This window comes from Tachysurus vachellii, chromosome 12 (assembly GCF_030014155.1).
Source record: "Tachysurus vachellii isolate PV-2020 chromosome 12, HZAU_Pvac_v1, whole genome shotgun sequence".
Classification (NCBI taxonomy): domain Eukaryota; kingdom Metazoa; phylum Chordata; class Actinopteri; order Siluriformes; family Bagridae; genus Tachysurus; species Tachysurus vachellii.
The window spans coordinates 449,232-469,231 of record NC_083471.1 but is presented as its reverse complement, the minus strand read 5'-3'; the positions used below and the strand labels follow the sequence as shown (position 1 = coordinate 469,231).

The 20,000-nt window shown below is 41.5% G+C and overlaps 2 protein-coding genes across 3 annotated transcripts in view; both read left to right on the top strand.

The window, feature by feature from the left end:
* The first annotated feature begins 2,649 nt into the window (after positions 1-2,649).
* On the top strand, positions 2,650-13,166 carry wdr26b (WD repeat domain 26b). The gene is made up of 14 exons (XM_060882828.1): positions 2,650-3,396; positions 4,883-4,982; positions 5,086-5,142; positions 5,612-5,748; positions 6,200-6,297; positions 7,237-7,393; positions 7,654-7,792; positions 7,882-8,022; positions 8,735-8,854; positions 8,994-9,139; positions 9,264-9,342; positions 9,429-9,558; positions 9,719-9,913; positions 10,075-13,166. The coding sequence occupies exons 1-14, from the start codon at positions 3,107-3,109 to the stop codon at positions 10,098-10,100; spliced, it is 1,815 nt and encodes a 604-aa protein (XP_060738811.1). The 5' UTR covers positions 2,650-3,106; the 3' UTR covers positions 10,101-13,166.
* Positions 13,167-16,770: 3,604 nt separating this feature from the next.
* fez2b (fasciculation and elongation protein zeta 2b) overlaps positions 16,771-20,000 on the top strand; it is a 14,825-nt gene continuing 11,595 nt past the window's right edge. The window contains exon 1 of one of the 2 annotated variants that reach the window (XM_060883299.1): positions 16,771-17,167. In XM_060883299.1, coding sequence (XP_060739282.1) covers positions 16,920-17,167 — 248 coding nt within the window. In that variant the 5' untranslated portion in view covers positions 16,771-16,919. The remainder of the gene's footprint in view (positions 17,168-20,000) is intronic. The other variant, XM_060883298.1, reaches the window with a different exon arrangement.

Here is a 20,000-nt window from a genome sequence, read left to right as displayed (position 1 = left end):
TCATTTTAAAGGAGAGGAACATGGTACTGAGGAGAAACACTTCTGTCTGTCTGTCTGTCTGTCTCAATAATTAAAGTTCCTTTATGCCTTTGAGCTCTTCGAGCTCAGCCGTCCTGCTCAGACGCTACAGTACTGTGAGATCTTATTAGGATGGTAAAAAGATGAAGGTATTTGTGAAATTTGTGCAGCTTTCAGTTGTAAAGTCTTCATCAGCCATTTCCTTTCCCTGTGTGTGCTGCAGCTCATTGAGTTACTGATCAATGGGAAGAACAAAGAAGAGCTCGAGTGGCTGAGAAAACTTCGGCAGCTGGAGTCTCAGCATTTAGCTCAGTCCCAGTTCCACTCTTCACAACTCAGTAGGTTACAGCCCACACAGACTAGCCTTAGCATTTCTGAATGATGCAGTGAGGTGTCCTGTAGCTAGTGACCTCACTGCCATCAGAAGAGATCCACATGCACAGTGGAATATATTTCTCTCTCTCTGGGTTTTCCCAAAGTGGCTGAGATAAACATCACCATTGATCTAATCAGTTTAAATTATTCTGTTCATTAATATGAGCTCCGGATGCTGCCGCTCAGCACATCGTCCTCACACACAGGCTTGCTGTGATGTCATCGCTTTCCACAAACACACGTCTTATTCACGAGAGACACCAGGAGGATGTGAGGCTCTTTCACATTGTCACGTTTTATTTCCTTTTATTCGGAATAGAGCATTACAGCCTGGAGAGACGTGCAGCCTCCCTCGGGAGGTGACATTATTGGTGATGGTGATAGGAGAACATGGCATTATTATTGGTGATAGGAGAACATGGTGGAGCTGCTGGAATAATTTGAGCTGTCCAAGTTCTTCATCTTGGTGCTGGAGCGACATGACCCCTACATGGACCTTTATCAGTTTTATGAACAGAAAGGTCGACTGTCTGAAGACATGTGTAAGATAATCATTATGCAGGTGGTTCAGGCTGTTCGTTACTGCTGCAATCGTGGAGTTCTTCACCGTGACATCAAGCCTGAGAACCTTCTCATCAATCCCTGCACTGGAGGTGAAGCTGATCGACTTTGGCTGTGGCGATCTGCTAACGGACAAAGTGTACACCAGCTACTCAGGTCAGGTCACCTTAGATACAGAGACAATCCTCTTCAGGATGCAATGGGGAAAGGTGTTTTGTGATGGTTTCTGCTCTTTCTCTCTTTTCTCACTCAGGCGCTCCAGTTTACGTTCCTGAGTGGATTCAACAACACAAGTATTTGGCTGTTACTTCTACTGTCTGGAGTCTGGGGCTTCTCCTGTGAGCTGGTCTGTGGTATGAGCTGGTGTGTGGTATGAGCTGGTCTGTGTATTAAGCTGGTCTGTGTATTAAACTGGTGTGTGGTATGAGCTGGTCTGTGATATGAGCTTGTCTGTGATATGAGCTGGTCTGTGTATTAAGCTGGTCTGTGGTATGAGCTGGTCTGTGGTATGAGCTGGTCTGTGGTATGAGCTGGTCTGTGTATTAAGTTGGTCTGTGTATTAAGCTGGTATGTGGTATGAGCTGGTCTATGGTATGAGCTGGTCTGTGGTATGAGCTGGTCTGTGTATTAAGTTGGTCTGTGTATTAAGCTGGTCTGTGGTATGAGCTGGTCTATGGTATGAGCTGGTCTGTGTATTAAGCTGGTCTGTGGTATAAGCTGGTCTGTGATATGAGCTGGTCTGTGTATTAAGCTGGTCTGTGTATTAAGCTGGTCTGTGATGAGCTGGTCTGTGATATGAGCTGGTCTGTGATATGAGCTGGTCTGTGGTATGAGCTGGTCTGTGTATTAAGCTGGTCTGTGGTATTAAGCTGGTCTGTGTATTAAGCTGGTCTGTGGTATTAAGCTGGTCTGTGTATTAAGCTGGTCTGTGTATTAAGCTGGTCTGTGGTATGAGCTGGTCTGTGGTATGAGCTGGTCTGTGTATTAAGTTGGTCTGTGTATTAAGCTGGTCTGTGTATTAAGTTGGTCTGTGTATTAAGTTGGTCTGTGTATTAAGCTGGTCTGTGTATTAAGCTGGTCTGTGTATTAAGTTGGTCTGTGTATTAAGCTGGTCTGTGTATTAAGTTGGTCTGTGTATTAAGTTGGTCTGTGTATTAAGCTGGTGGAAGTTGCCCTTTGACAGCAATGAGGAGATAGTCCAGGGGAATCAGCAGTTCTGTAGTGATCTGTGTAATGGTGAGAAACGGTGGCTTTTCCCAGGATTTCTTCTTGTTACTGAACTGGACTTTTAATTGGTCTGGACCACCGTCCCATGTCCTGATGATCACATTCTGCTTTAATACCCTACTGCGTGTCTTTATGTTACAGACATGTGATGACTCAAACCTGATCACAGCTTCATAACGACCTCCAAACATCTAAAGTAATAAAAATAATAAGTTTAAAGTGAATGTGTGTGACTTTACTTTTGTGTCTTTTTCTTTATTTTCAGGTGAAACATCACTACAGAACCCTGGTGACTTTATACACAGCTTCCTGTTTATTTTATACAGAACAGAGCTGTAATTCGACCTGTGTGTCTCTTCCTGTGTGTGTTTTTTCCTCCACGTCTCATTAACTGTTGTTCTGTCATTTTATTTTTACGTCATTAAACATTTCTCTAACTTCCGCCATTAGTGTGACGTCGGCGCCTCTGTAGGCATTTCCGGTGACGTCAGCCAGCGCGTCTGGAGTCCATTAGAAGCTGCAGCTGTTTGTAGAGAAACAACAACAAGACAAAAACGAAGGCGACGCTTTTCTGCCCCCCTACAGACACCGTGGCGTCCTGAAGCTGCACCGTTGCCCTTTTCTCCTCTACCCCCTCCCACCCCCCGGGAGCTGAGCGTCTCCTGTCCCCGTTTCCCTCGCGGAGCATCACGGGCTTCTCACCACGGCCGCTCTCGGTGAGGGAACTCTGGCCTCCGCTTCCTCCTCCTCCGACTCGGACACCGGCGGAGCGTCGCCGCCCCCGCGGAAGAAGCGCCGAGCCTCGGCGGCGGAGGGAGCAGGAGAGCCCGAGGCTTCAGCAGTAGCAGCAGGCCCGGCGGGCCTCTCCGCACGAACTCCACCGCATCCACACGCCGTTCCCTTCATCCGCAGCGCCGGCACAAGCATGCAGGCCAACGGTGCCGACCAGGGACAGGACCCCGGGCTCAGCTGCCAAAACAACAGCGCACAGAACGGAGAGAACGGAGAGGGATCCAGCGGCAGGAGGGAAACGGCGCACTCTAACGGGCTCCTCTCCGGGTCCGGGTCCGGTACCGGGAACAACGTGGCCCACACCGGGGCTTCTGCACTTTTATCCGCCGGAACCGGTTCCTTAAAGAAGCAAAAACGCCTTTCGCAGTCTGAAGAGGACGTGATCCGGCTGATAGGGCAACATCTACACGGGCTGGGGCTAAAGTAAGTGTTCAACTACCTGCATGAGGGGATTAATCACTAATAATTATAATAATAACCACTAATAATCATCATAATAATCAATAATCATCATCATAATAATCAATAATAATCATCATAATAATCAATAATAATCATCATAATAATCATCATAATAATCATCATAATAATAATCAATCATCACTAATAATCATCATAATAATAATCAATAATCATCACTAATAATCATCCAATAATAATCACTAATAATAAACACGAGTTTATTTACTAAAGCTTATTCATCAATAATAATAATAATAATAATAAACACAGATATGAGGTGTTGACATGAATATGGTGAGGAAGAGAAAAGAGACAGAGGGTCCATTTTGGTCCACACACACACACACACACACACACACTGCAGTGTTATTAATCTCTCATTACACATAATTAGGATCATCATCACCACTGCGTCCACACATTGATCCCTAAAACTGAGTGATCTCCAGGTGAAGGTGTGTGAACCACATCACAGATGAACGGAGCTGGAGCCCTTCTTCTTTTTCTTTTTTTCCCCCTGGATTGCGTAAATGAGAAAAGCAGGTTCTGCAGGTTAAAACCCCAAACATGCACAGAAACACACCTGGGACTTTCTCAGCTCTGGGGTTTAGTGCTCAGAAGACGTTGGTGTCCTGAGAGATCACTTCAGGTTGTGTAGAGTCGCTGATGAGTTCCTGAGGTTTTATATATACGGGTTACGCAGCTCACGTAACTATAGGTGAAAAATAAATCTGTAAATGAAAAGGTTCACACACACTGAGGAGGTGTGTCAGTGGCCAAGCTGCGTTACAAGAAGATCCAATCAGGACTGTTTGACATTATGGCGTTTTGTGGGCGTGGCTAAAGGTAAATATATCGTTAACATGCAGCTGATTGACGTTAATCAGTATAAGCTTTTGTAAATCTGGTGACACTTTAGTTCAGTTCACCCACAAAATTATTTGGGAAAGTTTTTGTTATAAATCGTCATCAGTCTGGTCACTCTACCATGGACTGAGCGATATGAGGTACTGACATCACTGCAGTGAAACAGCTGCTGCTAAACACAAGTCAGACTTATGACATCATTAGACAAAGGAGCCAATCAGGGCCATGTACGCAAATCAAGACCATGCTACACTTGTGTACCAGGGAAAAGGTGTGTGGCCTTTTTGTGTGTTAATTTAATATGGATGATTTCAGTGCTAAACATATACATGATGATGTGTATATAAACCAGCTGTGTGTGTGTGTGTGTGTGTGTGTGTCCTCTTTGGTGCAGTTGTACCTTCTCCAGTGTTAATAGAGTGAGAGATAACACTGCAGTGCCACAGCAATGATGTCATACACACAGTTAACATGGCGTGTGTAGATAAAACACAGATGTATAGTGACAAACCTGTTATTTAACTGTCTCTCTTTCTCCGTGTGTGTGTGTGTGTGTGTGTGTGTGCGCGTGTGTGTACAGTCAGACAGTGGATCTGCTGATGCAGGAGTCGGGCTGTAGGCTGGAACACCCTGCTGCTACCAAGTTCAGAAACCACATCATGGAGGGAGAGTGGGATAAGGTGTGTGTGTGTGTGTGTGTGTGTGTGTTCAGAGTATATAACTTATTTGCTAAAGTGAGTGGGTCAAATGTGAAATGCTGAACGGTTTTGTGTGTGTGTGTAGGCAGAAAATGACCTCAGCGAGCTCAAAGGCCTGATGCATTCACCCAATGCTATTGTGGTAGGACACACACACAGTCATTCTCTCATGTTTTTGTTACTCTCGTGTGTGTGTGTGTGTGTGTGTGTGTGTGTGTGTGTGTGTGTTCGTGCTTCCTCTTAGCATGATTAGCATTGCTAGCTCACAGGAGGAACTCCTTACTCTTTGTTAATGACTGATCACTGTTAGCTAAGTAGATGCTAGTGATAATTTGCTGAGGTTATGTAATCTGATGATGGCCAAAAGTGTTGGCACCCCTGGAATTTTTTCCAGAAAATGAAGTATTTCTCACAGAAAAGTATTGCAAAGTAGTCTTGCTATTAGACTTTAAATTAAATTAAAATTTCAGGGGTGCCAACACTTTTGGCCATGACTAACTATATATATATATATATATATATATGTATATAATGTATATGTATGTGTGTAATTATTTTGTGTGTGTATGTGTATATATATGTATGTAATTATTTTGTGTGTGTGTGTGAAGAGGATGAAGTTTCTCCTCCTGCAGCAGAAGTATCTGGAGTATTTGGAGGATGGAAAAGTTCTGGAAGCGTTACAGGTGTTAAGAGGAGAACTCACTCCGCTAAAATACAACACAGACCGAATCCACATCCTCAGCGGGTAATCCACCCCCACACACGCACACACACACACACACACACACAGAGCTTGGCTCTGTTACAGAACTCACTGCTGATCCTGGACCTGTCACTTCCAGACACATTAGTCTGAGGTGAGAACGTAGACACGGGTGCATGTGATTGGCTGACAGCTGTGTAAATATTTTGAATGCCTCCGTATGAAAGCTCCGCCCCTCATTTACATATCGTTCAGACGTTAGAAAGATACTATAGCTCTCTGATGTCTGCCGGTACAGACGTGTACAAGCGCTGCCGTCACTCCTGTCGCCATGGAAACTGTAGCATGTACAGTATACACGGGGTTTTACAGTAACCAGAGAAGCCGCTGCTGGTTTTACTCACACAGAAGTTTACACACCACCTTTGTTTTTTTTTAATTACTAATCCAAACATCTGTCTCCTACAATGACATCACGTTACACCTTGTGCAGGTATCTGATGTGCAGTCACGCTGAGGACCTGAGAGCCAAAGCAGAGTGGGAGGGGAAAGGAGTGAGTTCACGCTCCAAACTGCTCGATAAACTACAGAGTGAGAACACACACACACACACATTTACATTTACAGCATTTGGTAGACGCCCTTATCCAGAGTGACACACATACACATATATATGCACACACACACACACACACACACACACACACATTTACATTTACAGCATTTGGCAGACGCCCTTATCCAGAGTGACACACATACACATATATATGCACACACACACACACACACACACACACACACACACACACACACATTTACATTTACAGCATTTGGCAGACGCCCTTATCCAGAGTGACACACATACACATATATATGCACACACACACACACACACACACACACACACACACACACACACACACACACACACACACACACATTTACATTTACAGCATTTGGCAGACGCCCTTATCCAGAGTGACACACATACACATATATATGCACACACACACACACACACACACACACACACACATTTACATTTACAGCATGTGACAGACCCCCTTATCCAGAGCGACGTACATAAGTGTTTAAATCTCTAACATTGAATACATTAATGCTGGTTCACTAAGTTACACACTTAAGATACCATGAGTTTAAAACATTTGTTCAGAGTTACAATGAAAAAGTGTCAAAGGTGTTTTTTGTTTTTTTAATGCAAAAGATAAAGAAAGAAGTGCTAGTTGAAGTGTTTTCTGAATAAGTAGGTCTTCAACCGCCGCTTGAAAATAACCAGTGATGTGTGTGTGTGTATATATATATACACACATATACACACACGTACACACACACACACATATATATACACACACATATATATATACACACACACATATACACATACACACACACATATATACACACCCATATATAGACACACATATATACACATACATATACATATACACACACTCCATTGTAGACATTAAAGGCTATATTGCTTCTTTACACCGTGTGTATTGTGTGTAGCGTACCTCCCCCCCTCAGTGATGCTGCCCCCCCGGAGGTTACACACACTCCTGCGTCAGGCCGTGGAGTTACAGAGAGATCGCTGCCTTTATCACAACACCAAGACGGACAACAACCTCGACTCTGTTTCACTGCTGCTGGACCACGTGTGCAGCAGGTACACACACTAACACGCGTGTCGAGCTTTTTGTGGGCGTGGCCTGTCCAAAGTAGTATTTAGTGTTCTCTGTAATTTGTTAAGCGTTGGAAAAGATGTCGGACCACAGGGAGCTTCTCAGTGGAAAACTTGGGTTCACCAGTTGCTTGCTAGTGCTCATTTTCTCACACTCACACACACACACACACACACTAGATTTCCTGTTTATATTGTGTGTGTGTGTGTGTGTGTGTGTGTGTGTGTGTATGTTTGCTGTTCAGGAAGCAGTTCCCATGTTACACTCAGCAGATTCTGACCGAACACTGTAACGAGGTTTGGTTCTGCAAGTTCTCCAACGACGGCACCAAACTCGCCACCGGCTCCAAAGACACCACGGTGATCGTGTGGCAGGTGGTCCCGGTCCGTAGTCTCCTGTTCCTTCAGTCTTAGTGATCCATCTCTAACGTGTGTCTAACGCTCACCACATTCTCCTGTTCTCTCACTAACAGGACACACACCAGCTCAAGTTATGGAGGACGTTGGAAGGTCACGCGTATGGAGTGTCTTACTTGGCCTGGAGTCCTGATGACGTTTACCTCATTGCCTGTGGTCCAGACGACTGCTCAGAGCTCTGGCTATGGAATGTACAGGTAACTCGGATCCCTGAGGCTGTATTCTGTTTTCTGTCCTGTAGAGGAATTATCTTGTTGCCTCCACATGGTAAGCACCACTACCTGTCTTCCAGGTAGCTCTGACTCCATGTACATTATTCCCTGACATGTCCCCCAGGTAACTCCACATTAGGTGGTCAATAATCTCCACCCCCAGGTGGACCATTCCCCAACCTGTCCTTCAGGTAACTTTAGTCCCCGAGTCACTGTTATTTCTCAGGGTCAGCATTACCTCTACATGTATGCCTGCTCTGGTAACTCTGACTTTTATATACTCTATATAGATACCTGGTAACTCACCTGGTGTAATAACCCCTATAGTCCTCCAGGTCCAGGTAGTCAATAAATCGTACCTGTTTGCTGAATAGCTCCACCCCTGTGCTTGTCCTCAGGTGAAGCTCTGTTATAAGCTTAAATTTCCTACAGGTACATTACGTTGTTACTCCTCCAGGTGTTCTGCACCCTTAGCTGTCCTCAGTGACCTTCGTGTGTTCAGTAATCCTTACCTGTTCAGGTAAATCCACCTCGTTGGTCAGTAACGGTTACTTGGTTTGTCCGCCTCAGAACTTATTGTATGTTAGTGAGGCTACCTGTGAAGGTGTTACACCGCTCCTGTTCATCATTGGGTATTTGTCTACTGGACTCTAGTGTGTCGTGTTAAAGGTGAGTGTTGTCGCCTCCTGGTGTTCAGACAGGTGAACTGCGCACAAAGATGAGTCAGTCTCATGAGGACAGTCTGACCAGCGTCGCCTGGAACCCTGACGGCAAGCGATTTGTCACAGGAGGACAGCGAGGACAGTTCTACCAGTGTGTGAGTAATATTTACTCGTCTTCATCGTCCTTTCACCTGTCCAGGTGTGTCTCTGTGTGCTTGATCTTTACGTCTCTGTAGGTCACGTCTGTTTTCCCGAGTGTGTGTATCTGCGGGCTTTAATGTCTCTCTGTCTCAGGATCTGGACGGTAACCTGGTGGACTCATGGGAAGGAGTGCGTGTCCAGTGTTTATGGTGTGTGAGCGACGGCCGCACCGTCCTGGCCTCCGACACACACCAGCGTATCCGTGCCTACAACTTCGAGGACCTGACTGACAGAAACATGTAATAATCTTCATCATAATGCAACATGTTTTACACTGCAGCTTATCCAGTTACAGATAAAGAAATAAGGATAGCAGTGTTTTATATTTGATGGAATAAAAGCCGCTGTTTGTCTCCCATGCAGAGTTCAGGAGGATCACCCCATCATGTCCTTCACTGTTTCTAAGAACGGACGTTTAGCTTTGTTAAATGTAGCAACTCAGGTGAGTGTTAGCCTTGGGCATTTGGGTTGTGTTCTTTTTTACTTGCGTGTTTGTGTGTTTATGACCTTTCTGATTTCTGGGTCCAGGGCGTTCATCTCTGGGACTTGCAGGACCGTGTGTTGGTGAGGAAGTATCAGGGAGTGACGCAGGGCTTCTACACCATCCACTCCTGCTTTGGTGGCCATAATGAGGACTTCATCGCCAGCGGCAGTGAAGGTACAAAGGTTTTTGGAAAAGTACACAACGTTAGTCATTATAACAGTCAGCCATTGTATCGTTAGGTCACTTATTACTAGGTATTAACTGTCTTTTTTTGTGTGTGTGTGTGTGTGTGTGTGTGTGTGTGTGTGTGTGTGTGTGTGTGTGTGTGTGTCAGATCATAAGGTGTACATTTGGCACAAGCGTAGTGAGCTGCCAATAGCTGAGCTAACGGGACACACTCGCACTGTGAACTGTGTTAGCTGGAACCCGTGTGTGCCGAGTCTTATGGCCAGCGCTTCAGACGACGGCACGGTTCGGGTGTGGGGCCCCGCCCCCTTCCTCCACACACAGGAAGTGGACACTTGCAACGGTAATGCTTGCTTCCTGCTCACTGAACACTACGCACTAACTTTACTGAAAAATCTCTTCCTATCTCTCTGTTTATTTATATCTGTCTGTCTGTCTCTCTCTCTCTCTCTCTCTCTCTCTCTCTCTCTCTCTCTCTCTCTCTCTCTCTCTCTCTCTCTACAGAGAACTGCAGTAACATGGACAGTTGATGATGAAGTCCATTTCAGAGAAACATTCAGAAACATCTAAAGAACCCGATTCTACGTCAAGAACAAACGAACAAACCAGAACAGACAATACAGTAACAACGTGTGTGTGCGTGTGTGTGTGTGTGTGTGTGTGTGCGAAAGGGAGAGTGAGTAAGTGTTTGGAAGTTCAAAATCGTCATGGTGACTGAAGCCGTCTCCATGGCAACCCAACAAACATGCCGATTTTCTGATCCTTAGGAAAATGAGAGGTGGAGGGATGAGGGAATAATAAATAGTCTCGCTTTCTCTTCACTCGTTCATCTCGCACACAATAATTGTTCTTTAGTTTTTTTTGTTCTTTTTTTTTACATTTTTTATTTAAAAATATTACTAACCCATGCAGTTTATTTAGTCGTTATTGTACCTCCTCCACACTCCCTCATCCCTCCATCCATCTGTTCTTCTGATTCCCTCAGTTCTGACAGGGTCAGGGTTACTTGTGTGTGTGTGTGTGTGTGTGTGTGTGTGGAGAAGGAGGAATAGTTTTAATTCAGAGCCCAACTGAGACCTTCATCTGTGGAACAAAAAAAGAAAAGACAGTTTTGTAACGTTATTGTTTTAAAATATAATAAAATTGAGGGCTGATTTTTTGGCTTAAAATATAATTAGGTTTAAATAAGTATCCGTGAAAGCGGAACGGTGGAAGTGCAAAATAATAAATCCTCATCTACTGCGACCCTTCAACTGTTGGTGGACACACCCTCTGAGGTGGGTGTGGTCATGCCTGTGGCGTCATCACAGAACACCCCTAGGATTCAGTTTACATTCGGCTCTTAATAAACACACTTTTCAGTGCACCGCTAGTGGACTATACAGAATGTCTGTTATTGGCTACCGGAGTTTTCTCACCACACTAGTGGGCGGAGCCACTGAGCTAGCTATGACACACCCACATGTATTATGAGTTTTTCCGCTTCCTGTTTGCGTGCGAATCAGACAGCTGTGTAGATAATCATATAAGTGGTTTCAGCCGATCGGCAAAGGCTATGACCTCAGAAGGGGGTCGACACACTGGCTTCTGATTGGACCCAGAGCATTTCCTGTGTATTGTGCAGGAATGTTCCTGAAGCCCCTTCTCGTATATGATGTATGCAGCAAAGCTCGACCCACAACTCCGAATTAGTCAAATGACTCTCAGATCTCTGTAATCTGTGTCCCTTATCCTGGAACGCTTCCTCACGTATGACCTATGCAGCAAAGCTCCGCCTCTGAGGAATCCATCCACGCCTCTTTTCATCAAGTCTACAAAGCCACACCCCCAGCCCCTTTTATAGACCTAATGCTTTTATAGGCTGAACAAGACACCACGCCCCTTTAATCATGGTGCAGACCAATTTAAATAAGGTTTAAATAAGGTTTTTCTTTTCTAGAACACAATCTCATTCATAACCTATGCAACAAAGCCCTGCCCCAATTTTGATACAAAGCCCCGCCCCTTTTCCCCACCAGTTCCTGAACAGGCACAGTTCATACAGTTGCCCTGCCTCTTTGTATATGTTCCTGTTTGAGGAACACTTCCTCATATATGACCTATGCAGCAAAGCCCCACCCAAAAAAAACTCATTTTACAGAAAAGCCCCGCCCCTTTTTTGGTTCCTTCTGTGGAGCGATGTAAGGGGGGTGTCGTCATTTTGCACTACATAATCCAGTCGTATTTCAGCCATCATGATATTTCTGCCATAAACGCTGGTGAAATCTGCCAACATGCTGGAAATGACTAACATGGGAAAGTGTTATTGTGAGTTTCCACGCCGTCGGCTTGTGTGTTTACCTTTAGGTACAAAAAGACGTTTTTTCAGGCAGTAAAGTTTTTTTTTATTCACAAAGTTTAGCGCTTTCAGTTCTTTTTTTTTTTTTTGGGAAAGAAACAATATTTACTACGGACTGATAGTAACGCCTTCTCAGTTTTTACTACTTTTTGGTCATTTTTTTGGGGTTATGATTTTTTTTCGGTTGATTCTTTATCCCTGTATTATCATATTAAACTATAACCAGCCAACGTCGTCTCCTCGTTATTCATTTTATTATGATTTATCATTAACATTTATCATTTTTGTTACTTTATGGTTTTGTTGCATTCATATATTCATTTCTAAACGATTAACATTACTTGATAACTTTTTAAGTGCACTAGTGAGTGAGCAGAGCTGAACGAGACGCTCTGAGGCAATATGTTGGGTTCGATGTGATCTCTTTCTTCCTGTATGTGCCATTTGAAAAAATAAAAAACAAGGAGGTTTTGTACTTTACACAGTTTTACAGCCTGGTCTGAAGGAGCGCTGTGGGGTTTTTTTTCACATCTAAATGAGATTTGCTGAGAGGTATTTGTACCTGGAGCTGACTGTTTAAGCCCCTCCCATTTTACCACTTAACAATGAGAACCTTCTTTGTATAAGTGCTGTTTTCTTGGTAAAAGAGTAAATCTACTGTGGGATGTAGCATCTCAACTCCTACATCAAAAAGCTGCTACTCTAAACTCCACCCGTCTTTATTAAGCCACTGCCCCTTGGTCTTAGAGACGTGTCCTTGGTTAAGTTTGAGTGAATATCATAACCTACTCCATGCATTTCTGCAGTTTGTTTTAATAACACGATAGTGGCCGATGCTAATACACTTTATACAGGAGTTACTCACTTCTAAGACATAAGGGGAAGTCATCATCCATCAACTGACCTTTGGATTTTTTACATGATACCAACAGTAAAACCTTTCGACTGTAAAACAATCTGGTGTATTTGCACCTTCTGAATCCCACCACATCTTTATGCAACTTCTCCTGTGACCTTTTTGGCTTCCCATAAGGCCTTACATTGTGGTGAAGAGTGTACACTTACATTTCTGGCATTTAGCAGACACCCTTATCCAGAGTGACTTGCATTTTATTTGTGTGTGTGAGTGTGTGTGTGTGAGAGAGATGCAAGTGACTGTGTTAACTCTGTTATATTACATGTGACTGTACTGTTTTGTATTGTTGTGTAGGATTGTTCATTAGGCATATTTTCAATAAAGCTTTCAGGGTTTTGAAAACTGCCATGTGCCACGCTAAAGACTTCCTGAGAGATGAGGAATAGTGGCGTCATTAACACAGGTGTTAAGTGTTTATAAGTTTTATTCTTTTATGCAGTGGAACAGATAATGATGAACAGAACCACACAGCACTTGTGAAGTCTGAAGGTTCTCAGTTGGGATTAATTGCTAGTGTCTGAACCTTCAGATTTATTTCCTGCATTAATTAGTAATATTAATAACAGATGTGTTTCTCCCAGTTTATTGTGGTGTGTTTAGTAATGTGTTCAGTAGAGAGATTAGGAAAGGGTTCAGTAATGTGTTCAGTAGAGAGATCAGTAAAGTGTTCAGTAGAGAGATCAGTAAAGTGTTCAATAAAGTGTTCAGTAGAGAGATAAGTAAAGTGTTCGGTAATGTGTTCAGTAGAGCGATCAGTAAAGGGTTCAGTAATGTATTCAGTAGAGCGATCAGTAAAGGGTTCAGTAATGTGTTCAGTAGAGAGATCAGTAAAGTGTTAATTAAAGTGTTCAGTAGAGAGATCAGTAATGTGTTCAGTAGAGAGATCAGTAAAGCGTTCAATAAAGTGTTCAGTAGAGAGATCAGTAAAGAGATCAGTAAAGTGTTCAGTAGAGAGATCAGTAAAGCGTTCAATAAAGTGTTCAGTAGAGAGATCAGTAAAGAGATCAGTAAAGTGTTCAGTAGAGAGATCAGTAAAGTGTTCATTAAAGTGTTCAGTAAAGAGATCAGTAATGTGTTCATTAAAGTGTTCAGTAAAGAGTTCAGTAAAGAGATCAGTAATGTGTTCAGTAGAGAGATCAGTAGAGTTCAATAAAGTGTAAGTAAGTAAGTAAAGTTTATTTATATAGCACATTTATCACAGCAGAGCTGAACAAAGTGCTGAACAAAGTCAAAAACTAAACATAAAATAAACAAAACAGATGATACAATAAAACAATAGAACATAGACAAAATCCAATTAAGATGCCTGGGAATAAAAATATGTTTTCAACTTCACTTTAAAAGTTGTACTGGAAGGTGTAAGGCGAGTGTCCAGTGGAAGTTGGTTCCAGAGACGGGGGGCCACAATAGAAAAAAGCCCTATCACGGTGGATGAAAAAGGAATAAGATGATCTGTGAGATAAGATGGGGCTTGACCATTAAGGTTTTGGAGGTATTGCTTTGCAGTGGTTCAACAACTTCATCTGTTGCTCCTATTACCTGTGGAGTGCCTCAAGGATCCATTTTAGGGCCACTTCTTTTTAATTTATATATGCGACCTTTGGGGGACATTATTAGAGACACAATGTTTCATTTCATTTATATGCTGATGATACCCAGTTGTACATACCATTGAAAGCTGGCGATACCATTCAACCCTTATTGGACTGCCTTGGGGACATTAAGAAATGGCTGTCCAAAAGCTTTCTTCGACTAAATGAAAATAAAACAGAAGTAATGGTCTTTGGCCCCCCTAAGTTGAGAAGTGGTCTTATAAACGAGCTTGGCAAGCATTTCCCCTCAGTCTCCTCCCAGGTTAGGAATCTTGGTGTCATTCTGGACTCTGAACTTTGCTTAACTAAGCAGATTAATACAGTTGTCAAGAACAGTTTTTATCAGTTATGGATCATCTCGAGACTGAAATCTTAAAGCTTAGAGACAGGCCGATAATTATCAAGGCAATTATCGTCCAAACCCTGTTTCTTAAGCAAAGGTTGAACTACAGCATGCTTGAAACATTTCGGGACAACCAGCACTTAGAGACAAGTTAATCAATGACTGAATGGAAGTAACGATTTCAGTAGAGAGATCAGTAAAGTGTTCAGTAGAGAGTTCAGTAGAGAGATCAGTAAAGTGTTCAGTAGAGAGTTCAGTAGAGATCAGTAAAGTGTTCAGTAGAGAGATCAGTAAAGTGTTCAGTAGAGAGTTCAGTAGAGAGATCAGTAAAGTGTTCAGTAGAGAGTTCAGTAGAGAGATCAGTAAAGTGTTCAGTAGAGAGTTCAGTAGAGAGATCAGTAAAGTGTTCAGTAGAGAGTTTAGTAGAGAGATCAGTAAAGTGTTCAGTAGAGAGTTCAGTAGAGATCAGTAAAGTGTTCAGTAGAGAGATCAGTAAAGTGTTCAGTAGAGAGTTCAGTAGAGAGATCAGTAAAGTGTTCAGTAGAGAGTTCAGTAGAGAGATCAGTAAAGTGTTCAGTAGAGAGTTCAGTAGAGAGATCAGTAAAGTGTTCAGTAGAGAGTTTAGTAGAGAGATCAGTAAAGTGTTCAGTAGAGAGTTCAGTAGAGAGATCAGTAAAGTGTTCAGTAGAGAGATCAGTAGAGAGATCAGTAAAGTGTTCAGTAGAGAGTTCAGTAGAGATCAGTAAAGTGTTCAGTAGAGAGATCAGTAAAGTGTTCAGTAGAGAGATCAGTAAAGTGTTCAGTAGAGAGTTCAGTAGAGATCAGTAAAGTGTTCAGTAGAGAGATCAGTAAAGTGTTCAGTAGAGAGATCAGTAAAGTGTTCAGTAGAGAGTTCAGTAGAGAGATCAGTAAAGTGTTCAGTAGAGAGTTCAGTAGAGAGATCAGTAAAGTGTTCAGTAGAGAGTTTAGTAGAGAGATCAGTAAAGTGTTCAGTAGAGAGTTCAGTAGAGAGATCAGTAAAGTGTTCAGTAGAGAGTTCAGTAGAGAGATCAGTAAAGTGTTCAGTAGAGAGTTCAGTAGAGATCAGTAAAGTGTTCAGTAGAGAGATCAGTAAAGTGTTCAGTAGAGAGTTCAGTAGAGAGATCAGTAAAGTGTTCAGTAGAGAGTTCAGTAGAGAGATCAGTAAAGTGTTCAGTAGAGAGTTCAGTAGAGATCAGTAAAGTGTTCAGTAGAGAGATCAGTAAAGTGTTCAGTAGAGAGTTCAGTAGAGAGATCAGTAAAGTGTTCAGTAGAGAGTTTAGTAGAGAGATCAGTAAAGTGTTCAGTAGAGAGATCAGTAAAGTGTTCAGTAGAGAGTTCAGTAGAGAGATCAGTAAAGTGTTCAGTAGAGGGTTCAGTAGAGAGATCAGTAAAGTGTTCAGTAGAGAGTTCAGTAGAGAGATCAGTAAAGTGTTCAGTAGAGAGATCAGTAGAGAGATCAGTAAAGTGTTCAGTAGAGAGATCAGTAGAGAGATCAGTAAAGTGTTCAGTAGAGAGATCAGTAAAGTGTTCAGTAGAGAGATCAGTAAAGTGTTCAGTAGAGAGATCAGTAGAGAGATCAGTAGAGAGATCAGTAAAGTGTTCAGTAGAGAGATCAGTAGACAGATCAGTAAAGTGTTCAGTAGAGTTCAGTAGAGAGATCAGTAGAGAGATCAGTAAAGTGTTCAGTAGAGAGTTCAGTAGAGAGATCAGTAAAGTGTTCAGTAGAGAGATCAGTAGATGTGAAAAGTGTTTAGTAATGTGTTCAGTAAAGTGTTTAGTAATGTGTTCAGTAAAGTGTTTAGTAATGTGTTTAGTAAAGTGTTTAGTAATGTGTTCAGTAAAGTGTTCAGTGTAGTTCACAATGTTAAGGAACTCCACACACACTAATGTTAATGGTTTATGTCACAAACACTGCAGTAAATCTGTACATTGGGTTCTGTATGTGTACACCAGGCAAATTACGTACATGCGTCATCACGCACTGAGGGTGAGACGTCACCACGCACGGTACGTACTGACGGTTTAATGGACAGGACGCGGAAGAGCGCCGTGTTCCGTCCCCGCGTCTCGGGCTGACTTCAGGCCGGTGAGAGGAGCTGCCTGTCCGGTCACCTTGTCTCCGGAGTCCCGCTGGGAGCCATGGCGGGTGTGTGGGCTCCGGCTGATGAAGACTGGCAGGACTTTAACGAGTTCACCGCGGCATCAGACGCCACACCGCAGCCTGGGGATCCGGGGCCTGAGCGGGACTTGTACACGGAGGGCGCTATGACCCGGGGGAACACGAGCTGGGCGTCCGGGCAGGACCTGTGTGTCACTAATAAACACACGGATAATAACATCAGTGATATTAAACCTATTACTGAGGATCACTTACTGAGGGAGGACGAGTAAGTGCTCTGTTTATCTGTTTATCTGTTTATCTGTTTATCTGTTTATCTGTTTATCTGTTCGTCTGTTTATCTGTTCGTCTGTTTATCTGTTTATCTGTTTATCTGTTTATCTGTTCGTCTATTTATCTGTTTATCTGTTCATCTGTTCGTCTGTTTATCTGTTCATCTGTTCATCTGTTCATCTGTTCATCTGTTTATCTGTTCATCTGTTTATCTGTTTATCTGTTCGTCTGTTTATCTGTTTATCTGTTTATCTGTTCGTCTATTTATCTGTTTATCTGTTTATCTGTTCATCTGTTCGTCTGTTTATCTGTTTATCTGTTTATCTGTTCGTCTATTTATCTATTTATCTGTTCGTCTATTTATCTATTTATCTGTTCGTCTGTTCATCTGTTCATCTGTTTATCTGTTCGTCTGTTTATCTGTTTATCTATTTATCTGTTTATCTGTTCGTCTGTTCGTCTGTTTATCTGTTCATCTGTTTATCTGTTCGTCTATTTATCTGTTTATCTGTTTATCTGTTCATCTGTTTATCTGTTCATCTGTTTATCTGTTCGTCTGTTTATCTGTTTATCTGTTTATCTGTTTATCTGTTCGTCTATTTATCTGTTTATCTGTTTATCTGTTCGTCTATTTATCTGTTCGTCTGTTTATCTGTTTATCTGTTTATCTGTTTATCTGTTCATCTGTTCGTCTGTTTATCTGTTTATCTGTTCGTCTATTTATCTATTTATCTGTTTATCTGTTCGTCTGTTCGTCTGTTTATCTGTTCATCTGTTTATCTGTTCGTCTATTTATCTGTTTATCTGTTTATCTGTTCGTCTGTTTATCTGTTCATCTGTTTATCTGTTTATCTGTTTATCTGTTCGTCTGTTTATCTGTTCGTCTATTTATCTGTTTATCTGTTCGTCTGTTTATCTGTTTATCTGTTTATCTGTTCGTCTGTTTATCTGTTTATCTGTTTATCTGTTCGTCTGTTTATCTGTTTATCTGTTTATCTGTTCGTCTGTTTATCTGTTTATCTGTTTATCTGTTCGTCTGTTTATCTGTTTATCTGTTCATCTATTTGTCTGTTCATCTGTTCATCTGTTTATCTGTTCATCTGTTTATCTGTTCATCTGTTTATCTGTTTATCTGTTCATCTGTTCGTCTGTTTATCTGTTTATCTGTTTATCTGTTCGTCTGTTTATCTGTTTATCTGTTCATCTGTTCATCTGTTCGTCTATTTATCTGTTCGTCTGTTTATCTGTTCGTCTGTTTATCTGTTTATCTGTTTATCTGTTTATGTGTTCGTCTGTTCGTCTGTTTATCTGTTTATCTGTTTATCTGTTTATCTGTTCGTCTATTTATCTGTTTATCTGTTTATCTGTTCGTCTGTTCGTCTGTTTATCTGTTTATCTGTTTATCTGTTCGTCTATTTATCTATTTATCTGTTCGTCTGTTTATCTGTTCATCTGTTCATCTGTTTATCTGTTTATCTATTCATCTGTTCGTCTGTTCGTCTGTTTATCTGTTCGTCTATTTATCTGTTTATCTGTTCGTCTGTTTATCTGTTTATCTGTTCATCTGTTTATCTGTTCATCTGTTTATCTGTTTATCTGTTCGTCTGTTTATCTGTTCGTCTATTTATCTGTTTATCTGTTTATCTGTTTATCTGTTCGTCTATTTATCTGTTTATCTGTTTATCTGTTCGTCTATTTATCTGTTTATCTGTTTATCTGTTCATCTGTTTATCTGTTCATCTGTTCATCTGTTCATCTGTTTATCTGTTCGTCTGTTTATCTGTTTATCTGTTCGTCTGTTTATCTGTTCGTCTATTTATCTGTTTATCTGTTTATCTGTTCATCTGTTTATCTGTTCATCTGTTCATCTGTTCATCTGTTCATCTGTTCATCTGTTTATCTGTTCATCTGTTTATCTGTTTATCTGTTTATCTATTTGTCTGTTTATCTATTTATCTGTTTATCTGTTCATCTGTTTATCTATTTGTCTGTTTATCTGTCCATCTGTTTATCTGTCCATCTGTTCATCTATTTATCTGTTTATCTATTTATCTGTTTATCTATTTATCTATTTGTCTGTTCATCTGTTCATCTATTTATCTGTTTATCTGTTCGTCTATTTATCTGTTCGTCTGTTCATCTGTTCATCTGTTCATCTGTTTATCTGTTTATCTGTTCGTCTATTTATCTGTTTATCTGTTTATCTGTTCGTCTGTTTATCTGTTCATCTGTTTATCTGTTCATCTGTTTATCTGTTTATCTGTTCGTCTGTTTATCTGTTCGTCTATTTATCTGTTTATCTGTTCGTCTGTTTATCTGTTCATCTGTTCATCTGTTCGTCTGTTTATCTGTTTATCTGTTCATCTGTTCATCTGTTTATCTGTTTATCTGTTCGTCTGTTTATCTGTTCGTCTATTTATCTGTTTATCTGTTCGTCTGTTTATCTGTTCATCTGTTCATCTGTTCATCTGTTTATCTGTTCGTCTATTTATCTGTTTATCTGTTTATCTGTTCATCTGTTCATCTGTTTATCTGTTTATCTATTCGTCTGTTCGTCTGTTCGTCTGTTCATCTGTTTATCTGTTTGTCTATTTATCTGTTTATCTGTTTATCTGTTCATCTGTTTATCTGTTTATCTGTTCATCTGTTCATCTGTTCATCTGTTCATCTGTTTATCTGTTCGTCTATTTATCTGTTTATCTGTTCATCTGTTCATCTGTTCATCTATTTATCTGTTTATCTGTTCATCTGTTCATCTATTTATCTGTTCATCTGTTCATCTATTCATCTGTTCATCTGTTCATCTGTTCATCTGTTCATCTGTTTAT

Bases quoted from the DNA above. Each gene is read 5' to 3' on its own strand.
- wdr26b (XM_060882828.1), top strand. From the start codon at position 3,107: ATGCAGGCCAACGGTGCCGACCAGGGACAGGACCCCGGGCTCAGCTGC. The intron at 4,983-5,085 runs GTGTGTGTGTGT...GTGTGTGTGTAG, and splicing joins TGGAGGGAGAGTGGGATAAG to GCAGAAAATGACCTCAGCGA. The intron at 7,793-7,881 runs GTCCGTAGTCTC...TCTCACTAACAG, and splicing joins TCGTGTGGCAGGTGGTCCCG to GACACACACCAGCTCAAGTT.